Here is a 27931-nt window from a genome sequence, read left to right as displayed (position 1 = left end):
CGCAGAGACCGGTTTCGAGCAGCGCATGCGTGTTGATTCCTGGCTCGTCAGCATGGGTACCTCGTTCCCTCTCTGGTCTCTGCTGTGGTTCCTGTCCAATCTCAGACTTCAGCTAGGTCAGTGTTCGGCCCAGTGCCTGTTTACCCCATTCCTGAGCACCCGAAAAGGGATGGCACCCAACCTTTCAGATGGAGCTTCCGCCTCGGAGGGTTTTTGCGGGATCTCTGGTCGCTTGCTGGGGGCTGCCCACCATGAAACTGTGAAGCAGGGTCTGTCTGCTGTGCAGCTCTGCCTGCACGCTGGTTTTCCTGTCCTCCCGATCCCACTTCCCTATCTTGAGCTGGTGCGCTCACGTGTGATGCATAGCTTTTGTTTGTAGAAAGTAAGCTTTAAAAAGTCAAGATCACAAAGTCACACAGAAATCCGATGCTACTTCCCACTTTACAACTAACAGTACCGTACCGTCTGTTTAAATACACCTTTTTTTCTCTAGTTACTGGTTGCATTGAACTTTTTTTGTTTTGTTTTGTTTTTCGAGAAAGAGTTTCTCTGTGTAACAGCTCTGTCCTGGAAATCGCTTTGTAGACCAGGCTGGCTTCGAACTCAGAGATCCAACTGCCTCTGCCTGCCAAATGCTGGGATTAAAGGTGTGCACCTTTAAGGGCTTGGGCTAAACTTTCTGAGTGTTTTGCCTCTATGTATGTTTGTGCACCATGAGTGTGCCTGGTGCCCACTGAGGTCGGAAGAAAAGTGGTAGGATCCCTGGAACTGAAGAAACATGGTTATAAACCACTGATGGGGTGCAGGAACGTGGGGTGTCCGCAAGAGCAACAGGTGTCCTTACATGCGGAGCCGTTCCCCTAGCACCCTGTTTTATCTTTGAGGCAGAGTAACTACGGCTCCCTGTCTGGCCTGGAACTCTGTGTAGTAGAAGACCAAGCGGACCTCGAATTCATGGATGCCACAGGTTTCTTAGAGCTGGGATTATAGGCATTTAAAAAAATGGTCTTAGGTTTTATTTTGTTGTGTTTTGAGACAGGGTCTCACTATGTAGCTCTGAGTGGCCTGAAACTCACAGAATCCACTTGCCTCTGCCTCCCATGTGCTGGAATTGAAGGTGTGTGCCATCATCCGTTATTTTATTTCATTTTTGAAACAGTTTCTGTTAGGTTGGGAGTGGAGGTCCCAGCCCCCAGGCCTGATCTGGACTTCAAATCCCAGCAGGCCAGGTCCTGACCCCTCCCTGGGGGTGGGGTCAGGACCACTCCTCGAGGTACTTAAGTGATCCCCCAAAAGACGAACACATGGTCCCCCTTTCTTCCTCCCGGGGGTCGCTTTTCTGCGGCTTCCCGTTTCCCCCTCGGGGCCACCCAAGAGCGCAGATCTCCCATTAAACCTGGATATTTTTTTTTAAATATTTATTTATTTATTATGTATACAATATTCTTTCTACGTGCATGCCTGCAGGCCAGAAGAGGACACCAGACCTCATTACAGATGGTTGTGAGCCACCATGTGGTTGCCAGGAATTGAACTCAGGACCTTTGGAAGAGCAGGCAATGCTCTTAACCGCTGAGCCATCTCTCCAGCCCTAAACCTGGATATTTTTTAATTCGGCCTGTTTTGATTTTGCTTGATTGGGAATTTTTGCGTCGTCAGAGAGCTCGCTTAGGAAATATTCCTAACAATCTCACTCTATAGCCAAGGCTAGCCTCAAACTCAAGGTCCTCCTACCCCAGCCTCTCAATTCTTAAGTGCTGGGATTACAGGGAGTCACCCCAACTGTCTTTTTGTTTTGTTTTGTTTTTTTCTAGACAGGGTTTCTCATGTAGCCCTGGCTGTGCCGCAGCTCTTAGCCTTGAACTCACAGAGATCCACCTGCCTCTGCTCTCCGGGTACTGGGATTAAAGATGTGTGCCACCATTGCCTCACACCCCCATATGTCTTTTTAAAACTTTTTTTTCTCTTGAGACAGGTCTTACTTTGTAGTCCTGGCTGACCTCACTGTGTAGACCAGACTGGCCTCAAAATCACAAATATCTATGTCTCCAGCTCCAAATGCTAGGATTAGAGGTTGTATACCTCATGAGTGGATTTTAAAAGGGGGGAGGCTTTTTTTCCTCTGTGTATATGTGTACCATGTATGTACAGATATTGGCCTGGTCCCTAAAACTATTTTTAAAATTTTAGTTTGCTTGTTTATATTGTAATTGTTGGATATTTAATTCCATTTAATTTGATATTTCCCTACTTACTCATTTTGACCCCTTGGAATTATTCCTGAAATGGGTAGAATTGTGTCAGAATGAGAAGAGGGCTAGATACAGCACCCTGAAAGTCTGGGTGTGGTCACTCATCCCTTTAATTCCCGAAAGGCAAGGGTAGGCAGATCTCTGTGCGTTCTAAGCCAGCCCAGGGTTGAAGGGAAGGGCGGGACCCAGTGCCTTCTCGCCTCTGTGGGTACCAGGCACACACACACAGAGTACACTTATATGCATGCAGACGAACACTCATAAGATAAAATATTTTTTAAAAAGCTGGGTATGTTGGAGCGCATCTTCAGTCTGAGCACTCAGGAGGCAGGAGCGAGTGAAACTCTGTGAGTCTGGGGCCAGCCCAGTCTACATAGTGAGTCCCAGATGCGCCAGGTCTGCAGAGTGAGGCCCCATCTCAACAAAGGCTTTAAAGGCAAATGGTGAGGTGGTAAGATTTATGCACGAATTGCTCCTACCTGTCCTGTTCTGCAGGAAGTGCTCAGGCTCCTGCCATGGTGCAGCTGCCAGGTGGACAATTTTTGATGGGGACCGATGCTCCAGATGGCAGAGACGGCGAAGGGCCTGCCCGGGAAGTGACAGTCAAATCCTTCGCCATTGACGTGTTTCCCGTCACCAATAAAGATTTCAGGTATTTCAAGTTTTGGTGTTTTTTTGTTTTGTTTTGTTTTGTTTGCAGGGAAGGTAAAAGTCTTTTTCTAATTCTAATCTTCATGTCTCAAAAATAAATAAAGTTTGATACAAGAGATAGCTGTAAGACATTGAATAGAGGGCTGGAGAGGTGGCTCAGCGGTTAAGAGAACTGACTGTTCTTCCCAAGGACCCGGGTTCAATTCCCAGCACCCACATGGCAGCTCACAACTGTCTGAAGATCCAGTTCCAGGGGATCTGACACCTTCACACCAATGCACATAAAATAAAGTTAAATAAACCATAAAAAAAATTAAAAAAAAAAAAAAAGACATTGAATAGAAGCTGGGTGGTAGTGGCGCACACCTTTAATCCCAGCATTCAGGAGGCAGACGTAGGTGGATCTCTTGAGTCTGTCTGGGTTTGAGTCCAGTCTGGTCTACAGAGTGAGTTCCAGCTACTCAACCAGTGAAATCCTGTCTCCAAAAACCAAAAAAGAAAGAATATATGTTAAATAGAAAAGTATCTTACTAATCACAAAAAAATTACCTCATTTGTTATTTTTTAAATTCTGTACATGAGTGTTTTGCTTGTATGTGTACCCACATGCATGCCTGGCACCCTCAGACGTGAGAAGAGGAAGCCAGATTCTCAGTAACAGGAGGTATGGAAGGTTGTGAGTTGCCATGCATGTGTTGGGAATCCAACCTGGCTCCTCTTTTTTTTTTTGTTTTTTTTTTTTGTTTTTTCGAGACAGGGTTTCTCTGTGGCTTTGGAGCCTGTCCTGGAACTAGCTCTGTAGACCAGGCTGGTCTCAAACTCACAGAGATCCGCCTGCCTCTGCCTCCCGAGTGCTGGGATTAAAGGCATGCGCCACCACCGCTCGGCTTTTCTCAGCCTCTTGATTGCTGGGGCTACAGGTCTGTAGATGTGATTACATGCTTTTATTTATTTTGTAAAGTCCGAGAAAACGCTGAAGGAAGACCTTAGATTCAAATGGTATGCAAGAACAAAGAGCATTTGTACCAGCCTACAAGGGGTTGTTTACAGATTTTTTTTTTTTTTTTTTTTTTTTGGTTTTTCGAGACAGGGTTTCTCTGTGGGTTTGGAGCCTGTCCTGGAACTAGCTCTTGTAGACCAGGCTGGTCTCGAACTCACAGACATCCGCCTGCCTCTGCCTCCCAAGTGCTGGGATTAAAGGCATGCGCCACCACCGCCCGGCTGACGGGGTTGTTTATCTGCACGAAATAGTGACGAAGGCCGAGAGGAGTGTGCAGGCTCCTTTTAAGCTTAGTTAGGGGAATTTCAGGGATGGTTAGGTCATCTCAAACACAATTGATTATGCAGGCAGCCGTTATATTAGTATATTTTTAATTGGTTGAGGCTTTATCTTTGGACATACTTGGGTAAGTTTTAAGGGGGTTGTAGGAATTGTCCTTGAGACATTGTGGGGCTGATTCAGGCCTTGTTTGTGTTCTCTCTCTCGTCCCTGTTGTCAGGAGTGTTTTGATTAATAGCCCTTTGTTTAAATAACTGAAATTTAGGCCTAGTTTGTGAAGTGGAGGAAGTTTAGACCTCTCTATTTATTTATTATACAGGGGATTAAGCCTAGGGCTTCACCCCTGCTAAGCGAACATTCGAAGAATGAGTTGTCATCTTCAGCCCAGTATGTTGTATTAAAACTCACAGAACTATGCCGGGTGTGGTAGTGGCACACACCTTTAATCCCAGCACTGCCAGGCAGAGGCAGGCGAATCTCGGTGATTTGAGGCTAGCCTGGTCTAAAAAAGTGAGTTTCAGGATAATCAAAGATACACAGAGAAACCCTGTCTTCAAAAACAACAATAAAAACAAACAAAAAACTCTCAGACTTGCGTTCTGGAGAGATGGATCAGTGGTTAAGGTCACTTGCTCTTCTTGCTGAGGACCAGGGTTCAATTCCCAGCACCCACATGGCAGCTCACAACTATCTGTAATTCTAGTTCCAGGGGATCAGATGCCTTTTTCTGGCCTCCTTGAACACAAGACAAAAAAGTCTTGCATATACATACATGCAGGCAAAATACGCATACACATTAATAAAAATGAATATATCTTTTTAAAAAGCTCACAGAACTAGAAGTAGAGCATTCAGGCTTGGTAGTGTACCCCTTTAATCCCAGGAGAGGCAGGAGGATTTCTGTGAGTTATGGTGTACGTAATGAGTTCTAGGACAGCCAGGACTACATAGAAAGACTCGAAATAACAACAACAACAACAAAACACTAGATGTAGAGAGATGTCTCAGCAGTTAGGAGTGCTTCCTGCTCTTCCAGAGCCAAGCTCAGTTCCCAGCACCCACGTCAGGCAGCTGGGAACTTCAGTTCCAGGGAATCTCAAGCCTGTCTGGCCTTCATGGGCACTGCTTAGATACGGTGCATATCCTGCCGCTCCACACCCATAAATGAAACTAATGAGATGAAATATTTTTTTTTTAAGAAATTCTTTATTATGTATACAATGTTCTATCTGCATGTATGCCTGATCACCAGAAGAGGGCACCAGGGCTCATAGATGGTTGTGAGCTCATAGATGTGGTTGCTGGGAATTGAACTCAGGACCTCTGGAAGAGCAGCCAGTGCTCTTAACCTCTGAGCCATCTCTCCAGCCCGATGAAATATTTTTTTAAACTTAAAAAAAAAAAAACCTCACAGAACTAAGCCAGGCATAGTGGCATATGCCCTAAATCCCAGGAAGGAAGAGGCATAGATATCTGTGAGTTCAAGGCTAGCCTGCTCTACCTAGTGAGTCCCAGTCCAGCCAACAATACAAAATGAGACCCTGTCTAAAACAATGAAACCCACAGACTAGAGTTGGTTGTGGAATTACACTCCGGTTATCACAACACTCTTTGGCAGGAGAATTTAGGAGTTCAAGGCCATCTTGGACTATATAAGGAAATCCTATTTTATTCATTTATTTTTAGTTTTTCGAGACAGGCATAACTAACTCCTTTAATAGAAAGAAAAAGAAAAACTACCTTTGATTGAAAAAGCAAAAACGAGAAAAGTAGCTCTCATAGACAAAAGAAAAAAGAAACTTTCTCACGGGTGTCAGGCTAATTTCGTGAAGCTTGTGAACAAGGCTCCCTAGAGCGGAGGACAGTAGGGAAGGGCGCGGAGCCCTAGCTGCCAAGTGAACTGTCTCTTCCCAGGGAATTTGTCCGAGAGAAAAAGTTCCAGACCGAGGCAGAGACCTTCGGGTGGAGTTTCGTCTTTGAGGATTTTGTGCCCCCTGCGCTTAGAAATCAAGCAAATCAGATGCCGGTGAGAGAGAACCTGGTCACGGGACGGGGGCGGAAGGGGGTGTGCAGAGTCTTCTGAGGGGAGCGGGAGGGGTCAGCTGGGTGCCGTGGTGGAGGCCGAGTGGAAGCCAGAGAGAATGAATACACACTTAACCTGAGCAGCCAGGGTGGTAACTGCCAGGCCTTATGGTGAATGCCTGGAAGCACAGTTACTTGGGATGCTGAGGCAGGGTAATAAGGTCAAGGGCAGCCTGAGTGTTCAGGGAGACCTCGTCTCAAAATGGAATCTTTAAAAAGGGGCTAGATGTAACTCAGGGGCAGAGGGCTCGCCTACTAGCTTGTGCAAAAAGGTGGGTCCAGTACTGGGGTGGGGGGTGGAGACTGACTCTCCTTACTTTGGCTTTGCTTAGGGGGTGTTTTGTTTTGTTTGTTTGCTTTTTAAGACAAGGTCTCACTATGTAGATGGCCTGGAGCTCAAGCTGTAGACCAGGTTGATCTTGAACTCGCAGAGATCCTCCTGCCTCTGCCTCCTAAGTGCTGGATGAAAGGTGTGCACTACCGTACTGGGTTTACGCAGTGCTGGTGATCGAACCCAGGGCTTCGGGCATGCTGGGCAAGCGCTCTGCCCACTGAGCTGTGTGCCCAACCCCAGAGTATCATTTGAAAAAGATTCCATCCATAGCCAGGTGTTGTGGAGTATGCATTCAATCCCAGACTCAGGATCTCTGAGTTTGTGGCCACCCTGGTCTACATAGTGAGTGCCAGTTCTGGTCCATCCAGGGCTACATTAGTGAGGCTTGTCCCAAAACAAGCGAACAACAAAAAGAGTCCGTCCACAGCCCACAGTCTGTGTTCTACTTTGGCGAGTTGAGAAGGGTCCTTAGCTGGGTCAGATCGTCTAGCCCTCATTCTGTTTCTGTCTCTGCAGTCTGTTCTCTGGTGGCTGCCGGTGCAGAGGGCGTTTTGGAGGCAGGTGAGTATTGGTTTCTTTGCCTCATTTTCTGCGACTACTGAGTTTCATTCTTGGAAATTTGGTTTCCCTGAACCCCTAGTCCCTAAAAACACCAAGGGGTGCTTTCATCTGTTTGGTTTTTGAGACAGGGTCTCACTGTGTAGCCCTGACTGGCCTGGAACCCGCTATGTAGGTCAGGCTGGCCTCAGACTCAGAGCTCTGCCTGCCTCTTCCTCTGAGTGCGGGGAGTAAGGAGTGCACCACCGTGCCTGGTCAGCCAGGAGTGCTGTTTTAAAGAGTCACTAGGACATTTCAGGAGTAGCCCTGTTCCTTCTGCGCTAATTCTTTTCCATGTTTTCTGCTGCTCTCTTTGCTAACGAATCTGTCTTTTTGGCCCCCTTCTTCATCCTCTCACGACATCTCACTCTGTAGCCAGGTTCCCCCCTCCCTCACCCTTCTGGGTGCCGGAATGGCAGGTGTGTGCAGCCACGGTCCTGTTTCTCACTCACTGAATCGTCATTCCCGACTTCCTCCCGCTACCTCGTGCAAAAGCTGAACCGAGGCACGCAAGCGAAGCCTTTGTCAGCCTTTCCCCTAGATCCCGGAAGTCTGTCTCACTTCGCCTTGACTGTCAGCCTGCAGGTCCCGGCTCTGGCATCCGAGAAAAACTGGAGCTTCCGGTGGTACACGTGAGCTGGAACGATGCTGTCGCTTACTGTGCATGGCGGGGAAAGCGGTTGCCCACAGAGGAGGAGTGGGAGTTTGCGGCCCGAGGGGGCTTGAAGGGTACGTGGATGCCAAGGCCATCCTCTCATCTTCCTGCCCTGCCCTGCACTGGGGCTAGAAAGGCTGGAGAGGGTCCCAAGTTCCCCCAGTAATGATTTCTTTTTTTTTTTTTAATATTTATTTATTTATTTATTATGTATAAAATGTTCTGTCTGTGTGTATTCCTGCAGGCCAGAAGAGGGCACCAGACCTCATTACAGATGGTTGTGAGCCACCATGTGGTTGCCAGGAATTGAACTCAGGACCTTTGGAAGAGCAGGCAATGCTCTTAACCTCTGAGCCATCTCTCCAGCCCCTATGCTCGGCTTTCTAAGAAAATTTTTTAGGGCTTCAAGATGGCTGAGTAGATGAACATTCTTTTTTTGTTTGTTTGTTTGGTTTTTTGTTTTGTTTTTTCAAGACAGAGTTTCTCTGTAGCTTTGGATATATATATATGGAGAGAGAGAGGGGGGGGGGGAGATATTCTCCCTCTGTAGCCCAGGCTGGCCTGGATTTACTGTGTAACCCCAGTCATCCTCCCAATGGCTGTAATAACAGGTCTGGTGGCACAGGCCTTCAACCCCAGCACTTGGAAGACAGAGGCAGGCAGATCTCTGTGAGCTTGAGGCCAGCCTGGTCTGTATAGTGAGTTCCAGTACTGCACAGTGAGACTGACGCAGTCTCTAAAGAAAATAATAATAATAATAATAATAACATCTGTGAGCCTCCACACCTAGCTAAGTTACATTTGAATAAATACAATTAGAACACAATAGGTCAGGGCAAAAAAGAGTTACTGAAAACTTCACTCCTTTTCCACAGAGATTAAAGAGTCTCAGCATTTGGAAGGCTGAGGCAGGAGCATCACCACAAGTGGAAAGGAGAAGGAGTGATGGGTTTTGCTCATGAATCTGTTGTCCTTCAGCCCTGACTATGTAAACTGTCTTAGGATGGAAACCAATTTCCCACGCTAGGCATTTCTGTACTCTGCATGCACACAAGGTTATATCAATAGCTTTATTTTATTTTATTTTATTTTACTTTTTGCTTTTTGACACAGGGTTTCTCTGTGTAGCCCCAGCTGTCCTATAACTCGCTCTGTAGACCAGGCTGGCCTCCAGCTCACAGAAATCCACCTGTCTCTGCCTCCCGAGTGCTAGGATTAAAGGCGTGTGCCACCACCACAGGCCAATAGTTTTCAAATATAACAAGTGAGGTTGCTTCCTACCTGCTTGTGATTGCAAGTTTCTCATGCCATCCCTTGTTGTCTGTGTCCCTCCGCCACACTAAGAACTGCAGGGCTGTGGTGTCCAGCAGTGTAATGGGATTCTATCTGTTGCTTCCCAGGCCGGGGGAGGACTCTGAATGAAAGGAAGGAAGTGAAGTCAGTCTCCCTTTCTCTCCACCTCCTCCTTTCCTTCTGGCTTCCTTGTTCTTTTTGTCTTTCCACCCAGTTCTTTCTTTTTTGTCTCTTTGCTGTCTTGCAGGCCAGGTTTATCCATGGGGGAACAAGTTCCAGCCAAACCGCACCAATTTGTGGCAGGTAAGCCCTATCTTCCTCTTTCTCCAAGCCTTGCTGGAGCCCTGCAGAGGCACCGTTTCAGTCCCTGTTGGGACTTAGTGCTGTATGGAGCACTGCTAAAGCCATGGGCACCGATGACAGGGCCTAGCAGGACCTGGTGAGATGAGTTTGTCCTCCCAGGAGGAATCACAAGTCCAAGGCCTTACCAAGCAGCTAACACAAAATTTAAAAATGGATCACTGGGCAAGGGTGGCGCATGCCTTTAATCCGAGCACTCAGGAGGCAGGGGCAGGCAGATCTCTGAGTTCCAGGCCAGCTTGGTCTACAGAGTCTGTTCTGGGACAGGCAGGGCTACATGGAGAAACCCTGTCTTAAAAAAAATTTTTTTAGGGGGCAGGAGAGATGGCTCAGTGGTTAAGAGCATTGCCTGCTTTTCCAAAGGTCCTGAGTTCAATTCCCAGCAACCACATGGTGGCTCACAACCATCTGTAAAAGAGGTCTGGCGCCCTCTTCTGGCCTTCAGGCATACAGACAGAATATTGTATACATAATAAATAAATAAATATTTTTAAAAAAATAAATAAAAAATAAAATTTTTTAAATGAATGTACAGAAGCAAGACCCTGTCTCAATAAAATAAAATAGAACAAGATGAAAAAGTAAAGATATATGTGGGCATGGGCATGCCATGGCACACCTGAAGAAGTCAGAGGACAACTTATGTGAATTGATTCTCTCCTTCCAGGCCTGTCGGGGGATTGAACTCAGGCCCTCAGCCTTGGCAGCAAATGCCTGCATCTCACCAACACCCTTACAACACTGCTAAACACTCACTTACTAAAAGAGATCATGCAACAGACTGTCATATATTGTCGAGCTAATGAGAGCCTTGTGGAGGAGGGGCCTCTCTAGTCTAGTTTGTTGGGCATATGTGTGGTCTGTGCATGTGTGTGCAGGTGTATCATGTGTGGTATCTTCCTCAGCTGCTTGTCCACACTGCATTTTTAGCACTTAAAAAATTTTAAATTATAACTTAAGTTGAATTATAAAAGCATGTGATGGCCGTTAATCCCAGCACTCAGAGGCAGATGCAGGCGGATCTTTGAGTTAAAGGGCAGCCTAGTCTACAAAGTGAGTTCCAGGACCAGTGCTGGGAACAGAACTCAGGTTTTCTTGGGCCCTCTACAAGAACAGTGGCATGGTGCATGCAATTTTTTTTTAAAGACTTATCTATTTTTTTAAAAACTTTTGTGTATTTGTGTTTTATCTACATTTATGTCTGTGTCAGATCCCCTGGAACTTGAGTTACAGACAGTTGTGAGCTGCCATGTGGCTGCTGGGAATTGAACCCGGGTCCTCTGGAATGGCTGTCAGTGCTCTTAGCTGCTGAGCCATATGGAACTCGGCATTTCAGCTAGACTGCCTAGCCAAGCAGGCCCCGAGAACCGGAGTGGCAGATGCATGCCCTATGCCCAGCTTTTTATATGGGTTCTCAGGATATGAACCAGTTCCTCATGCTTACATGGCAAATGCCAGCTCCAGTTTTGATAGGAATAACAATGAAGTTGAACAATCACATCAATAAACACAGGTGGTGTATTTCTATTTAACAAAAGCAGGAGCTGTGTGACAGTATGGGCTCCAGGGCTTCTGTCCCAGGCTGGGGATGCAGGGCATAGATGGTTAGTTAGAAACAGCAGGGCTCTTTCCAAAGCTCCATGTAAGGGAATCTGAGGTCACCGTCCTTCCCCCACACTGCAGAGTAAAATGACCGTTGTTTTCCTCTGGGTGGACAGGGCACCTGCCTCGGGACAGGCTGATAAATCTTACACTTTCATTCTTCTTGTCAGGGAAAGTTCCCCAAGGGTGACAGAGCTGAAGACGGTTTTCATGGACTGTCACCAGTGAGCGCTTTCCCCCCTCAGAACAACTATGGTGAGACCTCCTATTGTACATTGTCTGACAAGGTGGCCGAGGAAAATCTTCCCCGGCCTCCCCCGGGCATCTGGTGGGTGGAGAGAGTCCCCTACTCCCCCATCTAATGACCTACTGCTACACTGAAGGACTATACGACCTCATGGGCAATGTGTGGGAATGGACGGCGTCCACTTACCAATCTGCTGGCCAGGATATGCGTGTCCTCCGGGGGGCGTCATGGATCGACACCGCTGATGGCTCAGCCAATCACCGGGCTCGGGTCACCACCAGGTAAGAATCTTAGGTCAGGTCTCTGTAGCCATGGCTGAGGGTATGGATGCTGGGCTCCTGGGTCCAAGTGGCCCGGAGCTGGCACGGATGCGGCTTCTGCACCCCATCCCAGCTCTTCAATCCCTTCCTCACCCACCTCTTTCAGTATTGCAGGTCACACCCCTCACCCCTTCTTGCACCTCCTGCCTCCACTGAAAGTTCTAAGAGAAACAAGCCAGTACTGCTGACCATGGGAAGTAAACATGGGTCCCCAAGACAGCCTGGGGACCCCTTCCTGAGACTCAGCAGCAGTAAGGGAACCTTCCGGCAACCTCACACTGTGGGGTCTCTTCTCACATGGAGCAGGGCAGAGGGAAGGAGACGGAATTGCACATGAGTAGGTCACAGCCGGGAGGCATGAGTTAACACACTCATTGAGCTGCTGCAGGCCCCAAAAGTCACTGCTTAGAGTCGTTTGTCAGGGAGGTGTTGGGACTGCTCATCTCATGTGGTGCGTCATTGGTGGCTCCCCCAGCACTGAATTCCAGCCTTCAGGACTTCTGCTTTACTCACTGTAGGTTTGGTTTGTTCAGCCTTGGACAAGACTCCTCAGGCTTTGTAGTTTCAGGGTTTGGAAGATGGTGAGGCCCTGCCTGCCAGAGCCAACTAACTGCGTGTATCAGTCAGGAATTCTAGAGAAACATGAAATGAATCGCTATCTATCTATCGCTATATAAAGGGAATTTTTTAGAATGACTTACACACTGTGGTCCGGCTAATCCAATAATGGCCACCTGCACAGAAGGTCTAAGAATCCAGTAATTAACTGTCCAGTCCACGAGACTGAATGTTGCAACTGGTCTTCAGTACACACTGGAATCCCAAAGAAGTCGGCTCTCATGCCAGTGAGGGAATGGACTTGCTAGCAAAAGTAAGAGCAAGCAGGCAGGGAACAAAAGCTTCCTTCTTCCATGACCTTATATAGGCTTCCAGCAGAAGGCGTGGCTCGGAATAGAGGTGGGTCTTCCCACCTTAAAGATTCAGATGAGAAGTGGATCTTTCCACTTCAAATTAAGCAAAAATCCCTCACAGCTGTGCCCCTCCATTTCTGAGTTTTAGTTAATTCCAGACGGAGTCAAATTGACAACCAAGAATAGCCATTACCTGCTGTGAAACTCATTTCTCACCTACAAGTGCATTGAGCTTAGAGTAGGAGCTACTTACCCATCAGTGGTCATTAAGATCATCTTCCAGCCGGGCGGTGGTGGCGCACGCCTTTAATCCCAGCACTCGGGAGGCAGAGGCAGGCGGATCTCTGTGAGTTCAAGACCAGCCAGGTCTACAAGAGCTAGTTCCAGGACAGGCTCCAAAGCCACAGAGAAACCCTGTCTTGAAAAACAAACAAAAAAGATCACCTTCTATTGCAATCCTTTGTGGCCGCTCAGCTCCCTTACCTGTCATAGCACACTGGCTGGACTTGTCTTCAGAACAACTGCGTTAGTTGCTATTTGGCTGCTGTGCAGAGACACCATGACCAAGACAACTCTTGTGAATAGAAGCGTTTAATTGAAGGCTTGGTTACAGTTTTAGAGTCTTAGTCCATGATCATTGTGCCAGAAGCAGACAGGCATAGCACTGGAGCAGTAGCTGAGAGCTTGACATCCTGATCCGCAGGCAGAGAAAGGAGAGACACTGGGCCTGTTGTGGACTTGTGAAACCTCAAAGCCACCTGCTAGTGACACACTTCCAAGGAGGCTACACCTACTCCAATCCTCCTTAGATAGTTCCACTCCCTGGGGACAGGGCGTTCAAATAGATGAGCCTATGGGAGCCACCACACCGCCTCTCTTTCCAGCAGACCCCATCCCCAACAGTATGCACACTCTCCCTGTTCTGCCACAGGATGGGCAACACTCCAGATTCCGCCTCAGACAACCTGGGCTTCCGCTGCGCCTCCAGCACAGGCCAACGGAAGGAGGATTTGTAAGCACCCAGGCAGGGATGGAGAAGGCCGCCCTCAGTACCGTGTCTCCCTGCCCACGTTCCAGAGGCATCGGATACCACGTTCCTTGTCAACCTGCAGGTGGCCTCCCTCCGAGCCCCTTCTCTCTGGCAGATGTCTCCTAAGGGCAAAAGAACACTCAACCCCAAGAGGGGACTACCATAGCCTGCAAGAGGAGGGCCTGAATGATCATGGCTGGGAGCTGGGTGTTTCTCTGAAGTGCAGGATTATGGACAAAGGACCCCAGCGCTCTGGTATCTGGAGCAGTTCTCCAAAAGACAGCAGTCTGAAAATGGCTCCCTCTCAGGCAGGCCGTGGTGGCAAACACCTTTAATCCAGGCCCTGGGAAAGCAGAGGCAGGCGGGTCTCTGTGAGTTCATGACCAGCCTGGTCTACAGAGTGAGTTCCAGGACAGCAAAAAAAAAAAAAAAAAAAGAAAAGAAAAGAAAAGAAAATCTGTCTCAAGAGAAAAAGAAAAAAAAAAACTCTTCCTTTTCTTTCTTCCTCTCTGGTTCAGTTTTTAGTTCTCCTGGAAAAGTCTGTAGAAGGAAAATGCTTTCTTTACGTGATGGTGCCTAAAGCCTCCCTGTCTGTTGTTTGCAACAGGGTACTCACCATGTGGCAAGGCTGGTCTCCAACTCTCAATCCTCTGACCTCAGCTCTCTGAGTGCTGCAGTTATACACAGGGCCCAGTATTAAAGCACTCTAGTAGAGCAAATAATTTACCAGGTGAAGCTGTGCATTGTGGGAGTAACGAGTTTCGAGCTCTCCTAGGAGGGCAAATGCCATAAGCTTCTCCTCTGGGTGTTAATCATGTAGGGGCTTCCATGTACCTCTGCAAACATGCAAACAGTCTCTGGAGAAGCACTGGTTCCCATGGTGTCGATAGATATCATGAAGTCAATAAACTCTGCATTTGTGTATCGGAAAGGTTTGATTTTTTTGTTTGTTTTTTTTGTTTTGTTTTGGTTTTGGTTTTTTGGGTTTTTTTTGTTTTGTTTTGTTTGGTTTGGTTTGGTTTGGTTTTTCGAGACAGGGTTTCTCTGAAGCTTTGGAGCCTGTCCTGGAACTCACTCTGTAGACCAGGCTGGCCTTGAACTCAAAGAGATTTGCCTGACTCTGGCCTCCCGAGTTCTGGGATCAAAGGTGTGCGCCACCACTGCCCAGCGAAGTCCACTTTTTAAAATTGTTTGAGACATGTTCTCATGTAGTACAGGCTGGCCTCAAACTCCTTGTGTAGCCAAGAATGGCCTTGAGCTCCTCCTGATCATCCTGCCTCCACTTCCTCAATTATCAGTAACCTTGGGCCCCTAAAGAAACTGAGACAGGAGCTGGAGAGATGGCTTAGCATTTAAGAGAAGTTGTGCTTGCAGAAGAGGGGTTCAGTTCCTACCACTCACATGGTGGTTCCCAACTATCCCAAACTTCAGTTTCAGGGCATCTGATACCCTCTTCTGACCTCCACAGGTACTGCAGGTAGGGGGTGCACATAATAAACAGCTGGATGAAGCACACACAAAATACATAAGTCTAAAAAAGGAGAAAGAACCCAAGACCATGGTGAAGGTGCACAGTAGAGAAACCAGGAGGCCTCTAGCTCCCAAAGCACATGTGCTCTCTGCCCTCCCACTCCTGCCTGGCACGGCCTCTGCTGCATTGGATCGATTTATCTGTCTATCAATCTATCATCTATCTATCACCTATCTATTAATCTATCTGTCTGTCTATCTATCTATCCATCCATCCATCTATCTGCTTTTGTCATACCAGGGGTTGAACTTGGGGCCTTACACTCACCACAGAGTTACATTCCCAGCCCTGTTTTTATTTTGAAGCAACCATCACTAGGCTGTCCTGGAACTTGGGATCCTATTGCCTCAGGACAACAGGCACAGGCCACCACACCCAGCCCTAGCTGTAATTACTGCTGTTTAATGGGAACACCCTGTGCTTTTAGTGGGGTGCACAGAGTAGGGCCACCTGCAACGACTCAGAGAACTCTTTGGGGACTCCACAGTTCTGGGGTGTCCTACTACCCCTCAGAAGTCCTCCTCCTCGGCCAAGGAGAGGAGCACTGCCTTGGGTGTGTTCTCGAAGAGGGCGGCTCTATTCTGCTGCTGCCCTTTCTTCACCCAGTGACCGTAGATTCGGAAAGCGTAGGCGTCGATGAGCTTACGGAGAGGCTTCAGGGCATAGGGGTCTCGGATGACAATCTCCCTGGTTATGGGCTTCAACCGGCGGTACTGGTAGTAGATCCTTACCGAGGCCAGCACAGTTAGGCAGATCACCTGCAGGGGGCAGCACCGAGAACCCTCAGCCCGCAGCTGAGCTTGTCAGAAAGCTCATGATGGATTTCGGGATGCTATTCATGATGCCCCCTGTTACCAGACCCCAAGTATCTACAGGGATTTAGGCTAACAGGATCACTTAGCTGACATTCCCGGCAACCAGAAACTGAATTGGTACAGTGGGTACAAGAAGAGGACCAATTTGCCCAGTGGTGGTGGTGGTGCACACCTTTAATCCCAGCACTTAAGAGGTAGAGGCAAGCGGATCTCTGAGTCCGAGGCCAGCCTGGTCTACAGAGTGAGTTTCAGGACAGAGTACCTCAGGAGCCAACAGCAAAATCCCCCAAGACCACTGAGCCAAGTTAAGTCTCTACCTTGAACTTCCCTCGGGGACTGAAGTGCCGCACTTCCTCCACCACGTACTGCTGGAAGAACGGGTGCGCCAAAGCCTCTTCTGCTGAGCAGCGGTCCTGGGGTTTCACCACCAAGAAGCGCGACACCTGTGAGAACAGAAGGGCACTGAGGCTCCCAGCAGCGTTTCGGAAGACACAGGATGTGATGGTCAGTCCTTACTGTCAACTTGATAGAATTTAGAGCCACCGTGAAAACAGATCTCTGGGCGTCTGTGAGGGGTTATTTAGATAGGTGGAGGTGGGAAGCTGCACCCTCGGTGTGGGTGGCAACATTCCCTAGGCTGGGATCTTGGCCTGAATGAAAAGGAGAAAGTGAGCTGAGCACCAGCATCTGTCTCTCTCTGCTTCCTGACTGTGGATGTGTGACCAGTGTCCTCACACACCTGGAGCCATAAAGCATGAGCCAGAATTAACCCTCCCTTAAGTTGCAAAAAAAAAAATCAAAAAGATTTATTTAGTCCGCATACACCGTTCTGCGTGCATGTATGCCTATATGCCAGAATAGGGCACCAGATCTCATTATAGATGACTGTGAGCCACCATGTGGTTCCTGGGAATTGAACTCAAGACCTCTGGAAGAGCAGCCAGTGCTCTTAACCTCTGAGCCACCTCTCCAGCTCCTTAAGTAGATTTTGCTAGGTATTTTTTTTTTTTAGCAGCAATGAGACAAATACAGAGGGGTCCCTCCTTGAGATTCCTCCACTCCGGAGTATGCTCCCTGTATTGGGGTGTTTTTCTCTTCCTTGAGATCTGGGGAGCTGGTGGGCGTGGCCTCTCACCAAGTCTTTCACTGTGTCTGAGTAGTCATCCCATTCGGGTGAGCCAAACTGGTATTTGCCATCCACGATCATCCTCAACATCAGCATCTGCTTCCGGTGCCAGAAGGGTGGGGAGCCAGCCAGGAGCGTGTACATGATGACGCCAGTGCTCCACCTGGAGGTTGGTAGGGAGTCAGGTCACTCTAAGCCTGATGGGTAAGGGAGGCATGCAGGAGTGGAGGGCCGTGGTTCCTAGTTTCACTGGGATCCGGCTAGAGTTGTGAGCCCCCCCCCCATCTACCCAGGTCACTCACATGTCCACCTCCTTCCCATAGCCAGGATGGCTGTCGTCCATGGAGCACTGGATGATTTCAGGGGCCAGATAAATGGGGGTCCCGCAGACCTCTGCAGGAACAGTCATTTATCAGGACAGGTCGACGGGGGCCCTTGGGAGAGGTTACCCAAGGCAGTCAAGGGATGGGCGAGAAGAGGGCTTGGCAGGGCTCGCTATTTCACACACACACACATAGCATCATGGTACACAGACTCGCAAGGCCACCCTGTGGATTCCTCGGTCCTTCTGGGCACCCTGGCATGAAGCTCAAGCTGGGGAAACCTAGGTCCATGGAGTCGTAGGAAGAGGACTTGACTCAAGAGCCATCTAGCCTCTGAAGTAGGATATTTTTTAGGTTTATTTTTATTATACGTTGTGTGCGTGTATCTATATGAGGGGAGGTGCACATAGTAAAAATCCTCAGCGGTCAGAAGAGTCTGATCCCCTAGAACTGGAGTTATAGGTGACTCTGAAAGTCTCCCTATGTGGGTGCTGGGAACTGAAACTTGGGTCTTCTACATAAGAAATGCATGTTCTTAATCCCAGCACTCAGTAGGCAGAGGCAGGCAGATCTCTGTGAGTTCAAGACCAGCCTGGTCTACAGAGCAAGAACCAGGACAGGCTCCAAAGCCACAGAGAAACCCTGCCTCAAAAAACCAACCCCCCCCCAAAACAAAGCATGTTCTTTTTCTTTTTTTGAAATTCACGTATTTGGATGTCTTGCCTGTATCCTATCTGTGTATCATATGGGCCTGAGGCCCAAGGAAGCGGAAGAAGGTGTGGGATCCCCTGGAATTGGAGTTACAGACAGTTCTAATCAGCAATGTGGATGCTGGGACTCAAAACTAGGTCCTCTGAAAGAGCAGCCCATGCTCTTGACTGCTGAGTCATTTCTGGGATGTGTGTGTGTGTGTGTGTGTGTGTGTGTATGTGTGTGTGTGAGGTGAAAGCCGGAAGTCAATGTCGGGTGTCTTCCTTGATTGCTCTCTATCTTGTTTTTGAGGCAGGGTCTCTCCCTGGCCTGGAGCTGGCTGATTCAGGTAGACTAACTGACCAGCGATCCCCAGGTGTTGCTCTCAGCCGCCTGTCCAGTGCTGGAGTTACATGGGCTCTGGGGATTCAAACTCAGGTCCTCATGCTTATGTGTCCCATTTTACCCACTGAACCATCTCCTCAGCCACTGAGGGGGCAGAGTTTTTATTCCGGGGAGACCTTCAAGCCATTTCCATCCCTGATGCCCCTCTATGGGCCAAGGTACCAGACCTCGGAGCCTCTCTCCTGGCTGCAGCTGGCAGGAAAATCCGAAGTCTGTGAGCTTGATGTTCATGTCATCATCTAGAAGGATGTTCTCTGGCTTCAGGTCCCGGTGGACAATGTTGAGTTTGTGCAGGGTGCAAATCACCTCCAGCAGGGCTCGCATGATCTTTCTGAGGAGGCAGATACATGGCGATGGTTTATTTTTACATTCTTTAGTTTCTTATTGATTTTTTAAAAATATTTATTTATTTATTATGTATACAATATTCTGTCTGTGTGTATGCCTGCAGGCCAGAAGAAGGCACCAGACCCCATTACAGATGGTTGTGAGCCACCATGTGGTTGCTGGAATTGAACTCAGGACCTTTGGAAGAGGAGGCAATGCTCTTAACCTCTGAGCCATCTCTCCAGACCTTGATTTTTTTTTTTTTTGAGACAGCTTTTCTCTGTGTAACCCTGGCTGTCCTGAAACTCACTCTGTAGACCAGGCTGGCCTTGAATTCAGAGATCTGCCTGCCTCTGCATCATGAGTACTGGGATTAAAGTCTAGCACCACCATGCCTGAATGTTTTTTTGTTTTGTTTTGTATTTGAGACAGAGTTCTCTGCGCAGCTTTGCCTGTCTTTGAATTAGCTCTTGTAGACCAGGCTGGCCTCAAACTCACAGAGATCTGTCTGCCTCCCAAGTGCTGGGATTAAAGGCGTGCGCCACCACCACCCAGCTCTGGCTGCCCTCTAACCTACAGGTAGCTGGGGATGATCTTGAATGCTTGAACTTCCTGCTTCCATCTACCAGGTGCTAGGATTAGAGGTTATGTGTCACCATAGCCAGTTTATGCTTCCTGCACACTAGGTAAACACTCTGGTAGCTGAACTATGGCCTAACTTTGTTTTACTTTTTGAAACAAGGCGTCACCTGCACCTCATGTAGGCCTTGAACTCGTGATCCTCCTCCCTGAGCCTCCATATTATTGAGATTACAGATATTCATTACCAGTTTTAATTTTTTGTTTTGTATTTTACCCCAAGTACCAGGGATGGGAATCAGGGCTTTAAACATGCTAGGTAAACACTATTCTAATGAGACACACATTCAGCCCATTGGTTTTTGTTCTTTCTGTTTTTGTTTGTTTCCAGACAGGGTTTCTGTGTCCTTGGCTTCCTGGTACTTGCTCTGTAGACCAGGCTGGCCTAAAACTCAGAGATCTGCCTGCCTCTGCCTCACAAGTGCTGGAATTAAAGGCGTGCACCACCATCAGCTGGCTTTTTTTTTTCAAGACAGGGTTTCTCTGTGTAACAGCCCTAATTGTCCTGGAACTAACTCTTGTATACCAGGCTAGCCTTGAACTCACAGAGATCCACCAGCCTCTGTCTCCTAAGAGCTGGGATTAAAGGTGGGCACCACCATTGGCCAGCAGTCTATTTTTTTTAATGTGTGTGTGTATGTATTATTTAATGTGTGTGTGTATGACTGAGTGTACATATATGCACCACATTCATAGAGTGCCCAGGGTAGTCAGAAGACATCAGATCCTTTAGAACTAGAATCACAGACATCTGAGCCACTGGTATGGGGTACTGAGAACCAAACCTAGATCCTCTGAGAGAATAGCAAGTGTGCCAAGAGTGCTGGTGCAAGTGTTTAATGTCAACACTCGGCAGGCAGAGAGGAGGCAGATCTCTGTGAGTTCAAGACCACCCTGGTCTTCATTCATATCAAGTTCCAGGTCAGACAGGGCTATATAGTGAGTCCCTGTCTCAAGAAACAAAAGCAAGAATAGCAAGTGCTCTTCACTGCTAAGCTATCTCTCCAGACACATTGGCTTAATTTTCTATTCTAGAATTGGACAAACCTTTTCCACACAACAGAAGTGCGTGTTCCCCTACACATTACTCTCCATTCATCAGGGATAAGAGGCGGGGAGGCCAAAGTCCACAGACCAACCTCATTGCGTGCAATGGGGGATCCAGGATGGGCTGGGACAGTCTAGGTTCTAGACTGTAGATGAGCCAAAGAGCTGGGCGATCACAGAAGCCAGCATGACCTCAGCTAAACATGCGCACCAGGCCTCCTGCCAGACCACTGACGGAGAACAGGTAGAGATGGCACACATCCTTACCTGGTTTCCTTCTCAGTCAAGGTGACCTTCTCAGTGAGGTAGTCAAAGAGTTCCCCTCTCTTCATCCTGTGGGAACAAAGTGTTCCTTACCTGCCCCCAGAACTGTGTTCCCACCCTGATGCCATCAAAGACAAGGTGGGCTGTTCCTCTGAGGGCAGGAGCCCCAGGGAAGGAGTGGAGGGCTCTCTGGGAAGAACTGAAAGAAAAGCAAAAGCCTGAGAAAATGTGATGTCCCTGCTTATGGAAATGCATGGCACCCTGGGAATTCGTCAGTACCGGGAGTGGGAGACAGGCATCAGAGTCTCTGGCTCAGGACCCCAGATCAAGAGGACTTGGCAACGTTTTTTGCCAGGAAGCAAGTGGAAAGAAATCAACAGTGTAAGTGTCGGAGAAGCCAAGTTTGCCCATTATATGCAAAGAGCAGCTGTGGCAGCATAAACATGTAACCCTTGTACTTGGTAAATGGCAGAAGGAGAATCAATTAGGAGTTCAAGACCAGCCTCAGCTACATAGTGACTTGGAGGCCAGCTTGGGCTACATGGAACTCTGTCTCAAAAAATAGAGGGGCAGGGGCTGGAGAGATGACTCAGAAGTTAAGAGCACTTACTGTTCTTCCAGAGGAGCTGGGTTTGGTTCCCAGCACCCATGTCAAGCCACTCACAATTGTCTATAACTCTAGCTCCAGGGGATTCAGAACAGCCTCTGGCCTCCACAGGCACGTGCACTCGCTTGCACATACCCACATGCAGACACACACACACAGACACACACACACAGAGACACATACACATACCCTCACCTAATTTTTTTAAAGGTTTATTTATTAATTATGTATATAGCATCTGCCTACATGTATACCTGAAGGCCAGAAGAGGGCCCCAGATCTTATTACAGATGGTTGTGAGCCACCGTGTGGTTGCTGGGAATTGAATTCGGGACCACTGGAAGACTGATCAGTGCTCTTAACCCCTGAGCCATCTCTCAGCCCCACACCCTCACCTAATTAAAGATTATATAAATAAATGATTTAAGCTAGGCGGTGGTGGCGCATGCCTTAATCCTACCACTTGGGAGGCAGAGGCAGGTGAATCTCAGTGAGTTCGAGGCCAGCCTGGTCTACAAAGTGAGTTCCAGGACAGTTAAGACTGTTACACAGACTTAACTGTCTTGAAAAACCAAATTAATTAATTAGTTAATTAATTAAATAATGGTTTAAATAATGGAGGGACAGGCCAGTCCTGGTGGCGAAGGCCTTTAACCCCAGCCCTTGAAAATGCCCTATTGGCTTACCTACAGCTGGACCTTATGGAGGTATTTTCTCAATTGAGGCTCTGTCCTCTCCAGGGACTGTAGCTTGTGTCAAGTTGACATAAAACTACCTAGCACAGGGTACCCTCTCTGTACATCACAGCTAATGTAAGGAAAGGATTTGCTTGAGACAACTGACAGCCTTGTAGTGTTGAAACATTTCCTATTATAGCTGCTGAATTCTTCAATACTTTGTTTCCTCTCGTCTCTCATTATATAAGAAAAATTTGAGACAGGGACCCAAACTGTTGCCTAGGCTAACCTTAAAGCCATACCAGTAATCCTCCTGCTTCATCCTCCTGCGTGCTTGGATTACAGGACTGTGCCGCTGAGCCCAGTTTTATCTTCTATTTAACCACAGGATGGGCTGCTAGGCCCCTCTCCTGCCCTGCTGTGACCATCCCTGCTGTATTCACAGGGCCCTGTCCTGAGTAACCTCTGGGGGCAGCTCAAATATCTTTAACCTTTAGAGAGGTGGCTTGGAGAAGCTATTTTTACTGGTGTCCCAAGGAGCCCTACAGGGTAAAACCAGATTGCTCTAGCAGTGACCACATTCTAGGTCAGAAAGCTAAAGACTGAACTGAATTTTTTTTTTTTTTGGTTTTTGTTTCCTGAGATGAGGTGTGGCTATGTCGCACAAGCTGGAGTCAAACTTTTGATCCTTTGGTCTCAGCCTCCTAAGAGCTGGTATTGCAGATATGTGTCACCAAGCCCGGTTTTGAAAAGCAAGCCGTTCCTCTCCCCCCTTCTCCTTTTCCATCCTCTTATCCTTCCCCTCCCACCCACTCCCTTCTTTCCTTTGTTTTTGAGACAGGGTCTCAGTATATACTCTGAATGGCCGACTCACTATGTAGATCAGACAGGCCCCAAACTCACCGAGATTCACTGTCTTCTGCCTTCCAAGTGCTGGGATTAAAGGCATGTACCACCATGCCCAGAGGAAATTTTTTATTTCCTCCCTCCCTCCCTTCCTTCATCATCATAATTATTATTATTACTATTTGGTGTTTTTCTTTTTTTAATATTTATTTATTATGTATATAACATTCTGCCTCCATGTGTGCCCACATGCCAGAGGAGGGCACCAGACCTCATTACAGATGGTTGTGAGCCACCATGTGGTTGCTGGGAATTGAACTCAGGACCTTTAGAAGAGCAGGCAACGCTCTTAACCGCTGAGCCATCTCTCCAGCCCCCCTATTTGGTGTTTTTCAAGACAGATTTTTTTTCTCTGTGTCTTGGAACTCACTCTGTAGTCCAGCTGGCCTCAAACTCAGAGATTTGCCTGTCTCTGCCTCCCAAAGGCGTATATCACCACCACCTGGCAATTATTAAGTCTCCAGTGCACAGTTCCCATGCACTTTGTGTGGTTATCATTGTTCCCTTTTGTTTTTTGAGACAGGGTCTTGTCCAGGGTGGTCGATACTCAGCATGTATCCCTGGAATGGCCATGAACTTGAAATAATTCCCCTGTCTCAGTTTCTGAGAGCTGAGATTACAAGCGTGTGCCACTAGCCTAGCAGTGGTGGTGCACACTTTCAATCCCAGCACTTGGGAGGCAGAGGCAGGCAGATCTCTGTGAGTTCAAGGCCAGCCTGGTCTATGGAAATAGTTCCAGGACAGCCAGGGCTATACTGTCTCAGAAAACCAAATCAAACAAAAACAAACAAAAAACCAAGCATGTGCCAGTATGTCAGGTTTTGTGTTGTTTATATTTGATGCTTAGTGTTAAAGACCTCCTCTCTCATCCTGTTGGTGCAAACACAGAGTGATGATACTGGTCTTTGAACAACACCCGAAATGTCATCTCAACCACGGGCTTCTCTCTCATATTCCCTTTTCCACCACCCAGCTGCTCTTTCCGCTCTTTCCTCCCTTAACTCATCCCCAGAGACCAACTAGTACCAGGAGTGGAGGTCACACCTGTAATTTCAGCACTCTAGGGGTTGAAGCAGGAGGATCATGAGTTCAAGTTCAGTCTGGGCTAAGTATGGCCTTCATAAAGAGGTGTTGCCTCCAACAGAAAAAAAAAGGAAGAAGAAAGGCCTGGGCAGTGGTGGTGCACTTCTTTGATCCCTGGGAGGCAGAAGATCTCTGTGGGTTTGAGGCCAGCCTGATCTAGAGAGTTCCAAGACAGCCAGAGCTACACAGAGAAACCCTGTCTTGAAATACCCAAAGACAAACAAAACAAAAAAACGTATAATTAAATTGAAGCCAGGCATGGTGGCAATGTCTTTTACCACAGCACTTGGGAGTCCGGTGCAGGTGTATCTCTGTGAATTCAAGGCCAACGTGGTCTACAGGGTGTCCAGAGCTACCCAAAAGGACCCTGTCTAAAAGAAATTTTTTAATTAAGAAAATATATAACCCATCTGTAAGTGGTACTCTAGGTTTCAAAAACTGTCGATTTTGCCTGGTGTTTCATCATGGGGGTTGGGGGTTGATGCTGGCCCCATGACAGCCTGGTGGGGACCCATGGAGAGCTCCAGGGTTGGGTACTTACAGATCAAATACCAAGAAGAAGAAAGTGTTGGTCTCGTAAGTGTCCTTCAGCTGTACTGAAATGGAAAAGGCTAGCTGGTCTCAAGGAGCAGAGGAGCCTTGGCATGGACCATGGGGCACAGAGACCAGGCAGGCTGGCTCCAGAGGCAGGAGGAGGGCAATCACTGAGGTGTACCCCTTCCTCACCTGCACCCACTCCCAACCCTGTCTGTCCCCACCCTGAGTAGGAAGGTGGCACCTGTGACCTTGAGCCCCAACAATGGGCTGGCAGAGTCACTGAACACAAGGTGAAGATGGACGAGTATGGCTGATCACGAGATGGCTCTCATGCCCTGACTTGGGTGGGTGATTAGGGCAGAAGCACCAAAAAGCTCATGGCTATGGCTTGTGCCAGGGGTGGTGGGGCAGGAAGGAGCCACTCACTGATGTTGGGGTGTCCAGAGACCTTCTGCAGGATGTCCACCTCCTTCAGTGTGGCTTCCCGAAGCTCCTGTATCTCCTTGGAGCTGAAGCTGCCTCCGCCTGTGATGTCGATGATTTTGACTGCATATTCCTGGCAGGTAGGTTTGTGGATACAACGCCTGACCACACTGCTGACTCCCCTGTGAGGAGAGAACAGATGGCCTTGGTGCCTCACACTCCAGGGGAGCCCCTTACTAAAGGCAGTTCAGGGACTAGAGGAAGGTCTGTAATTAAGAGCACTTGCTGCTCTTTCAGAAGACCTGGGTACAGTTCCCACATAGCTACAAAAACCCGTCTGTAACTCCAAGGGATCTGACACCCACTTCTGACCTCTAAGGACACCAGACATGCACAGAGTACACAAACATACTGGCGAAACATTCATATTCAGAAAATAAAATGAAAATCAATCAGTCAGTCAAAGGCACAGATGTTCCGCCCTGTGTTGTAACACATACTTCTCACCCTAAGCAGAGGAACAAAAGGGACAGAAATGGGGCCGGGCTGAGGGTGGCGCCAATCTTTCCCATCATAGGTAAAGCACAGGGTCTGGGTCTTACCTGCCCAAGATCTCCTTGGGCTCATAGTTCTCATAGAAGGTCTGTGCAGAATGGGAGTCAGGGAGGGCCTCATCCCGGGTCATGCTCAGGTAGGTCTCAGGGGGACCTCAAGGGCCTCTGAAAGGGGTGCAGAAAGAAGCGGTCAACTCCCTACTCCTCCCACTTTTTCTTTCCTTTCTCTTTATTCGTTATTTATTTATTTATTTATTTGAGACACGGTTTCTCTGTGTAGCGCTGGCTATCCTGGAATTCACTTTGTAGACTAAATTGGTCTTGAACTCAGATATTCGCCTGCCTAATTCCCAAGTGCTGAGATTAAAAGCATGGACCAGTAAGGTCTCTCTTTTTCTTTCTTTGTTTCTGTTTTTATTTTTCAAGACAGGATTTCTGTGTAACTGCCCTAGCTGTTCTGGAACTAGCTCTTGACCACCAGGCTGACCTCAAATTTACAGAGATCTATCCAATCTGCCTCCCGAGTACTGGGATTAAGGGAGTGCACCACCACTGCCTGGCTCTTTCTTTCTTTCCTTTCTTTTTTTTCCTTTTTTCCTTTCTCTCTCTCTCTTTTTCCTTTTTTCAACTTATTTATTTAGTATGTATACCATGTTCTATCTGCATGTGTTCCTGCAGGCCAGAAGAGGGCACCAGATCTCCTTATAGGTGGTTGTGAACCACCATGTGGTTGCTGGAAATTGAACTCAGGACCTCTGGGAGAAGAGTCAGGCTCTTAACCGCTGAACCACCTCTCCAGCCCCCTTTTTCTTTTTTAAGATTTTTTTTTAAAAAGCATATAGGGCTGGGCTGTGGTGGTCCATGCCCTTAATCCTTTTTTTATTGATACAAAGTCTCATATAGCCCTGGCTGACCTAGAACTTGCTATGTAGACCAGGCTGGCCACTGGCCTGTTTCTTTGTTTGGTTGGGTTTTACTCTGTAGGCCAGACTGCCCTCAAACTCACAAAGATCCGCCTGCCTCTGGAGTGCTGGGATTAAAGTTGTGCACCATCACTTCCTGGCTTTTATTTTTATTTTTAGGTGCTGGGGGATAGAACCCAGAGCATTGCACATGCCAGGCAAGTGCTCAAACACTGAGCTACACGCTCAGCCCAGAGTCAGGGTGGTCAGGCTTGGATGTGGAGAAGCTAAGCTGACCCATCTTGTCCCAAGAACACAGAGGTTCCTACCAGGAAACTGAACTCCTGCTCCAGACCAAGGGTTTGAGAAAGGCAGAATATCACCCAGCAACAGGAAGAGGCAAGCAGGCAACAGCATATGCTTCCAGTCCACTTATGGGAGCCCCAGAAAGCCTGGTGTCCCAAGGGGCCCAATTTGCTGACCAAACACGCAGCAGTCCTGGCTGCCTCAAGCTGGCTGTTGCTGGAAGCCTGGTGTCCCAGATACTGGGTGCCTGGTTACCGAGAGAAGGTTTAGAATAACAACTGTCTCCTTTGCCAATAACAGGAACCTGGCCTGTTGCACATAACAGCCAGCAGAACCTGAAGATGTTAGTTCCCCTCAACAACCAGCCTGTTTGCTGAAAGGTCATTCTAAAACTCCAAGATGGGCATTTGTTATCCTCATTTATTATGACAGTTACACCACATCCCTTGCAGAAGCATAGAGCAATTCTGGGCCCACACCGGACCAAGATGCCATCCTGAGCCAGGCTGGCTACACTCACATTTTCTGATAATGTATGTGTCCATCTCCCCGTTCCTAGGGCTTGACTGGAGCCGACAATGGTTCTCTATTTACTGCTTCATTAGCCCTTTACACTTGTTCTTAGACTCACTGTAAAGGGGAGCATTCTAAAGAAAAGTAGGTGGTCCAAAGTTTTGAAACCTACTATTCCTCCCAGAAAACTAGTCAACGGGCAGAACCAGCTGTGTGCCCAACAGGTGTTCTGAGAACCCGTGGTCTCCCAGGTCTGAAGAGAAACGGGTCAAACAGATTTGAGGAGTTAGGCCTTGCCTCAAAACCTCACCGCTCCGCGACTGCTGCCTCGTTACTCACCGTTATGTCCTGTAGGCTCTTAAATGAAGATAACAAGAATTCCAAGGTCCTGGAGGCCTTTGGAGACTGGGATCGTGAAGGACTGAAGCAGTGTCGTGAGCAACCACTTATGCTTGGAGTTGCTATCTTTTTCTACTTCTGCGGCTTGGTACTTGGTGATGGAAGGCTGGCCTGCCAAAAATAAACCACAACTGCAAACCCGGGATGCAGGCCAAGGTCCAGGAGGGAGAGGACTGGGGCAAAACAGCATCAGGGCCACCACCTGGTGGAGGCTAGGGGAAGCTCGGGTGGCTTGGGATCAGCA

At 48.1% G+C, this 27931-nt stretch overlaps 2 protein-coding genes across 4 annotated transcripts; one reads left to right on the top strand and one right to left on the bottom strand.

The window, feature by feature from the left end:
• The first annotated feature begins 10 nt into the window (after positions 1-10).
• On the top strand, positions 11-14544 carry Sumf2 (sulfatase modifying factor 2). Its single transcript, XM_075977892.1, has 9 exons — positions 11-116; positions 2748-2904; positions 6097-6208; positions 7115-7159; positions 7774-7924; positions 9391-9446; positions 11276-11360; positions 11489-11633; positions 13515-14544. Exons 1-9 carry the CDS (start codon positions 26-28, stop codon positions 13597-13599), a joined length of 927 nt encoding a protein of 308 aa, XP_075834007.1. The 5' UTR covers positions 11-25; the 3' UTR covers positions 13600-14544.
• Positions 14545-14546: 2 nt separating this feature from the next.
• On the bottom strand, positions 14547-27816 carry Phkg1 (phosphorylase kinase catalytic subunit gamma 1). Of its 3 annotated transcripts, XM_075977897.1 has the most exons (10): positions 27628-27816; positions 25616-25732; positions 25017-25195; positions 24595-24649; positions 20784-20849; positions 18671-18834; positions 17388-17478; positions 17095-17248; positions 16277-16402; positions 14547-15902 (listed from the first exon to the last, which is right to left on the bottom strand). In XM_075977897.1, the coding sequence occupies exons 2-10, from the start codon at positions 25696-25698 to the stop codon at positions 15654-15656; spliced, it is 1167 nt and encodes a 388-aa protein (XP_075834012.1). In that variant the 5' UTR covers positions 25699-25732; positions 27628-27816; the 3' UTR covers positions 14547-15653. The 3 variants fall into 3 exon arrangements, with proteins under 3 accessions (XP_075834012.1, XP_075834021.1, XP_075834018.1); XM_075977906.1 differs by lacking the exon at positions 24595-24649 and having other exon boundaries at positions 14739-15902; positions 27628-27761; XM_075977903.1 differs by lacking the exon at positions 20784-20849 and having other exon boundaries at positions 15535-15902; positions 27628-27760.
• Between the last annotated feature and the right edge of the window lie 115 nt (positions 27817-27931).

The sequence above is a fragment of the Microtus pennsylvanicus genome, chromosome 1, assembly GCF_037038515.1.
Source record: "Microtus pennsylvanicus isolate mMicPen1 chromosome 1, mMicPen1.hap1, whole genome shotgun sequence".
Classification (NCBI taxonomy): Eukaryota; Metazoa; Chordata; class Mammalia; order Rodentia; family Cricetidae; genus Microtus; species Microtus pennsylvanicus.
This window is presented reverse-complemented; position numbering and strand designations above follow the sequence as displayed.

Coding starts and splice junctions, on each gene's coding strand:
- Sumf2 (XM_075977892.1), top strand. CDS start 26: ATGCGTGTTGATTCCTGGCTCGTCAGCATGGGTACCTCGTTCCCTCTC. Junction 2,905..6,096: donor GTCACCAATAAAGATTTCAG/GTATTTCAAGTT, acceptor GTCTCTTCCCAG/GGAATTTGTCCGAGAGAAAA. Junction 7,925..9,390: donor GGCCCGAGGGGGCTTGAAGG/GTACGTGGATGC, acceptor GCTGTCTTGCAG/GCCAGGTTTATCCATGGGGG.
- Phkg1 (XM_075977897.1), bottom strand. CDS start 25,698: ATGACCCGGGATGAGGCCCTCCCTGACTCCCATTCTGCACAGACCTTC. Junction 25,196..25,615: donor CCCAAGGAGATCTTGGGCAG/GTAAGACCCAGA, acceptor CTCTCCTCACAG/GGGAGTCAGCAGTGTGGTCA. Junction 17,479..18,670: donor GCCAGGAGAGAGGCTCCGAG/GTCTGGTACCTT, acceptor CTGTTCCTGCAG/AGGTCTGCGGGACCCCCATT.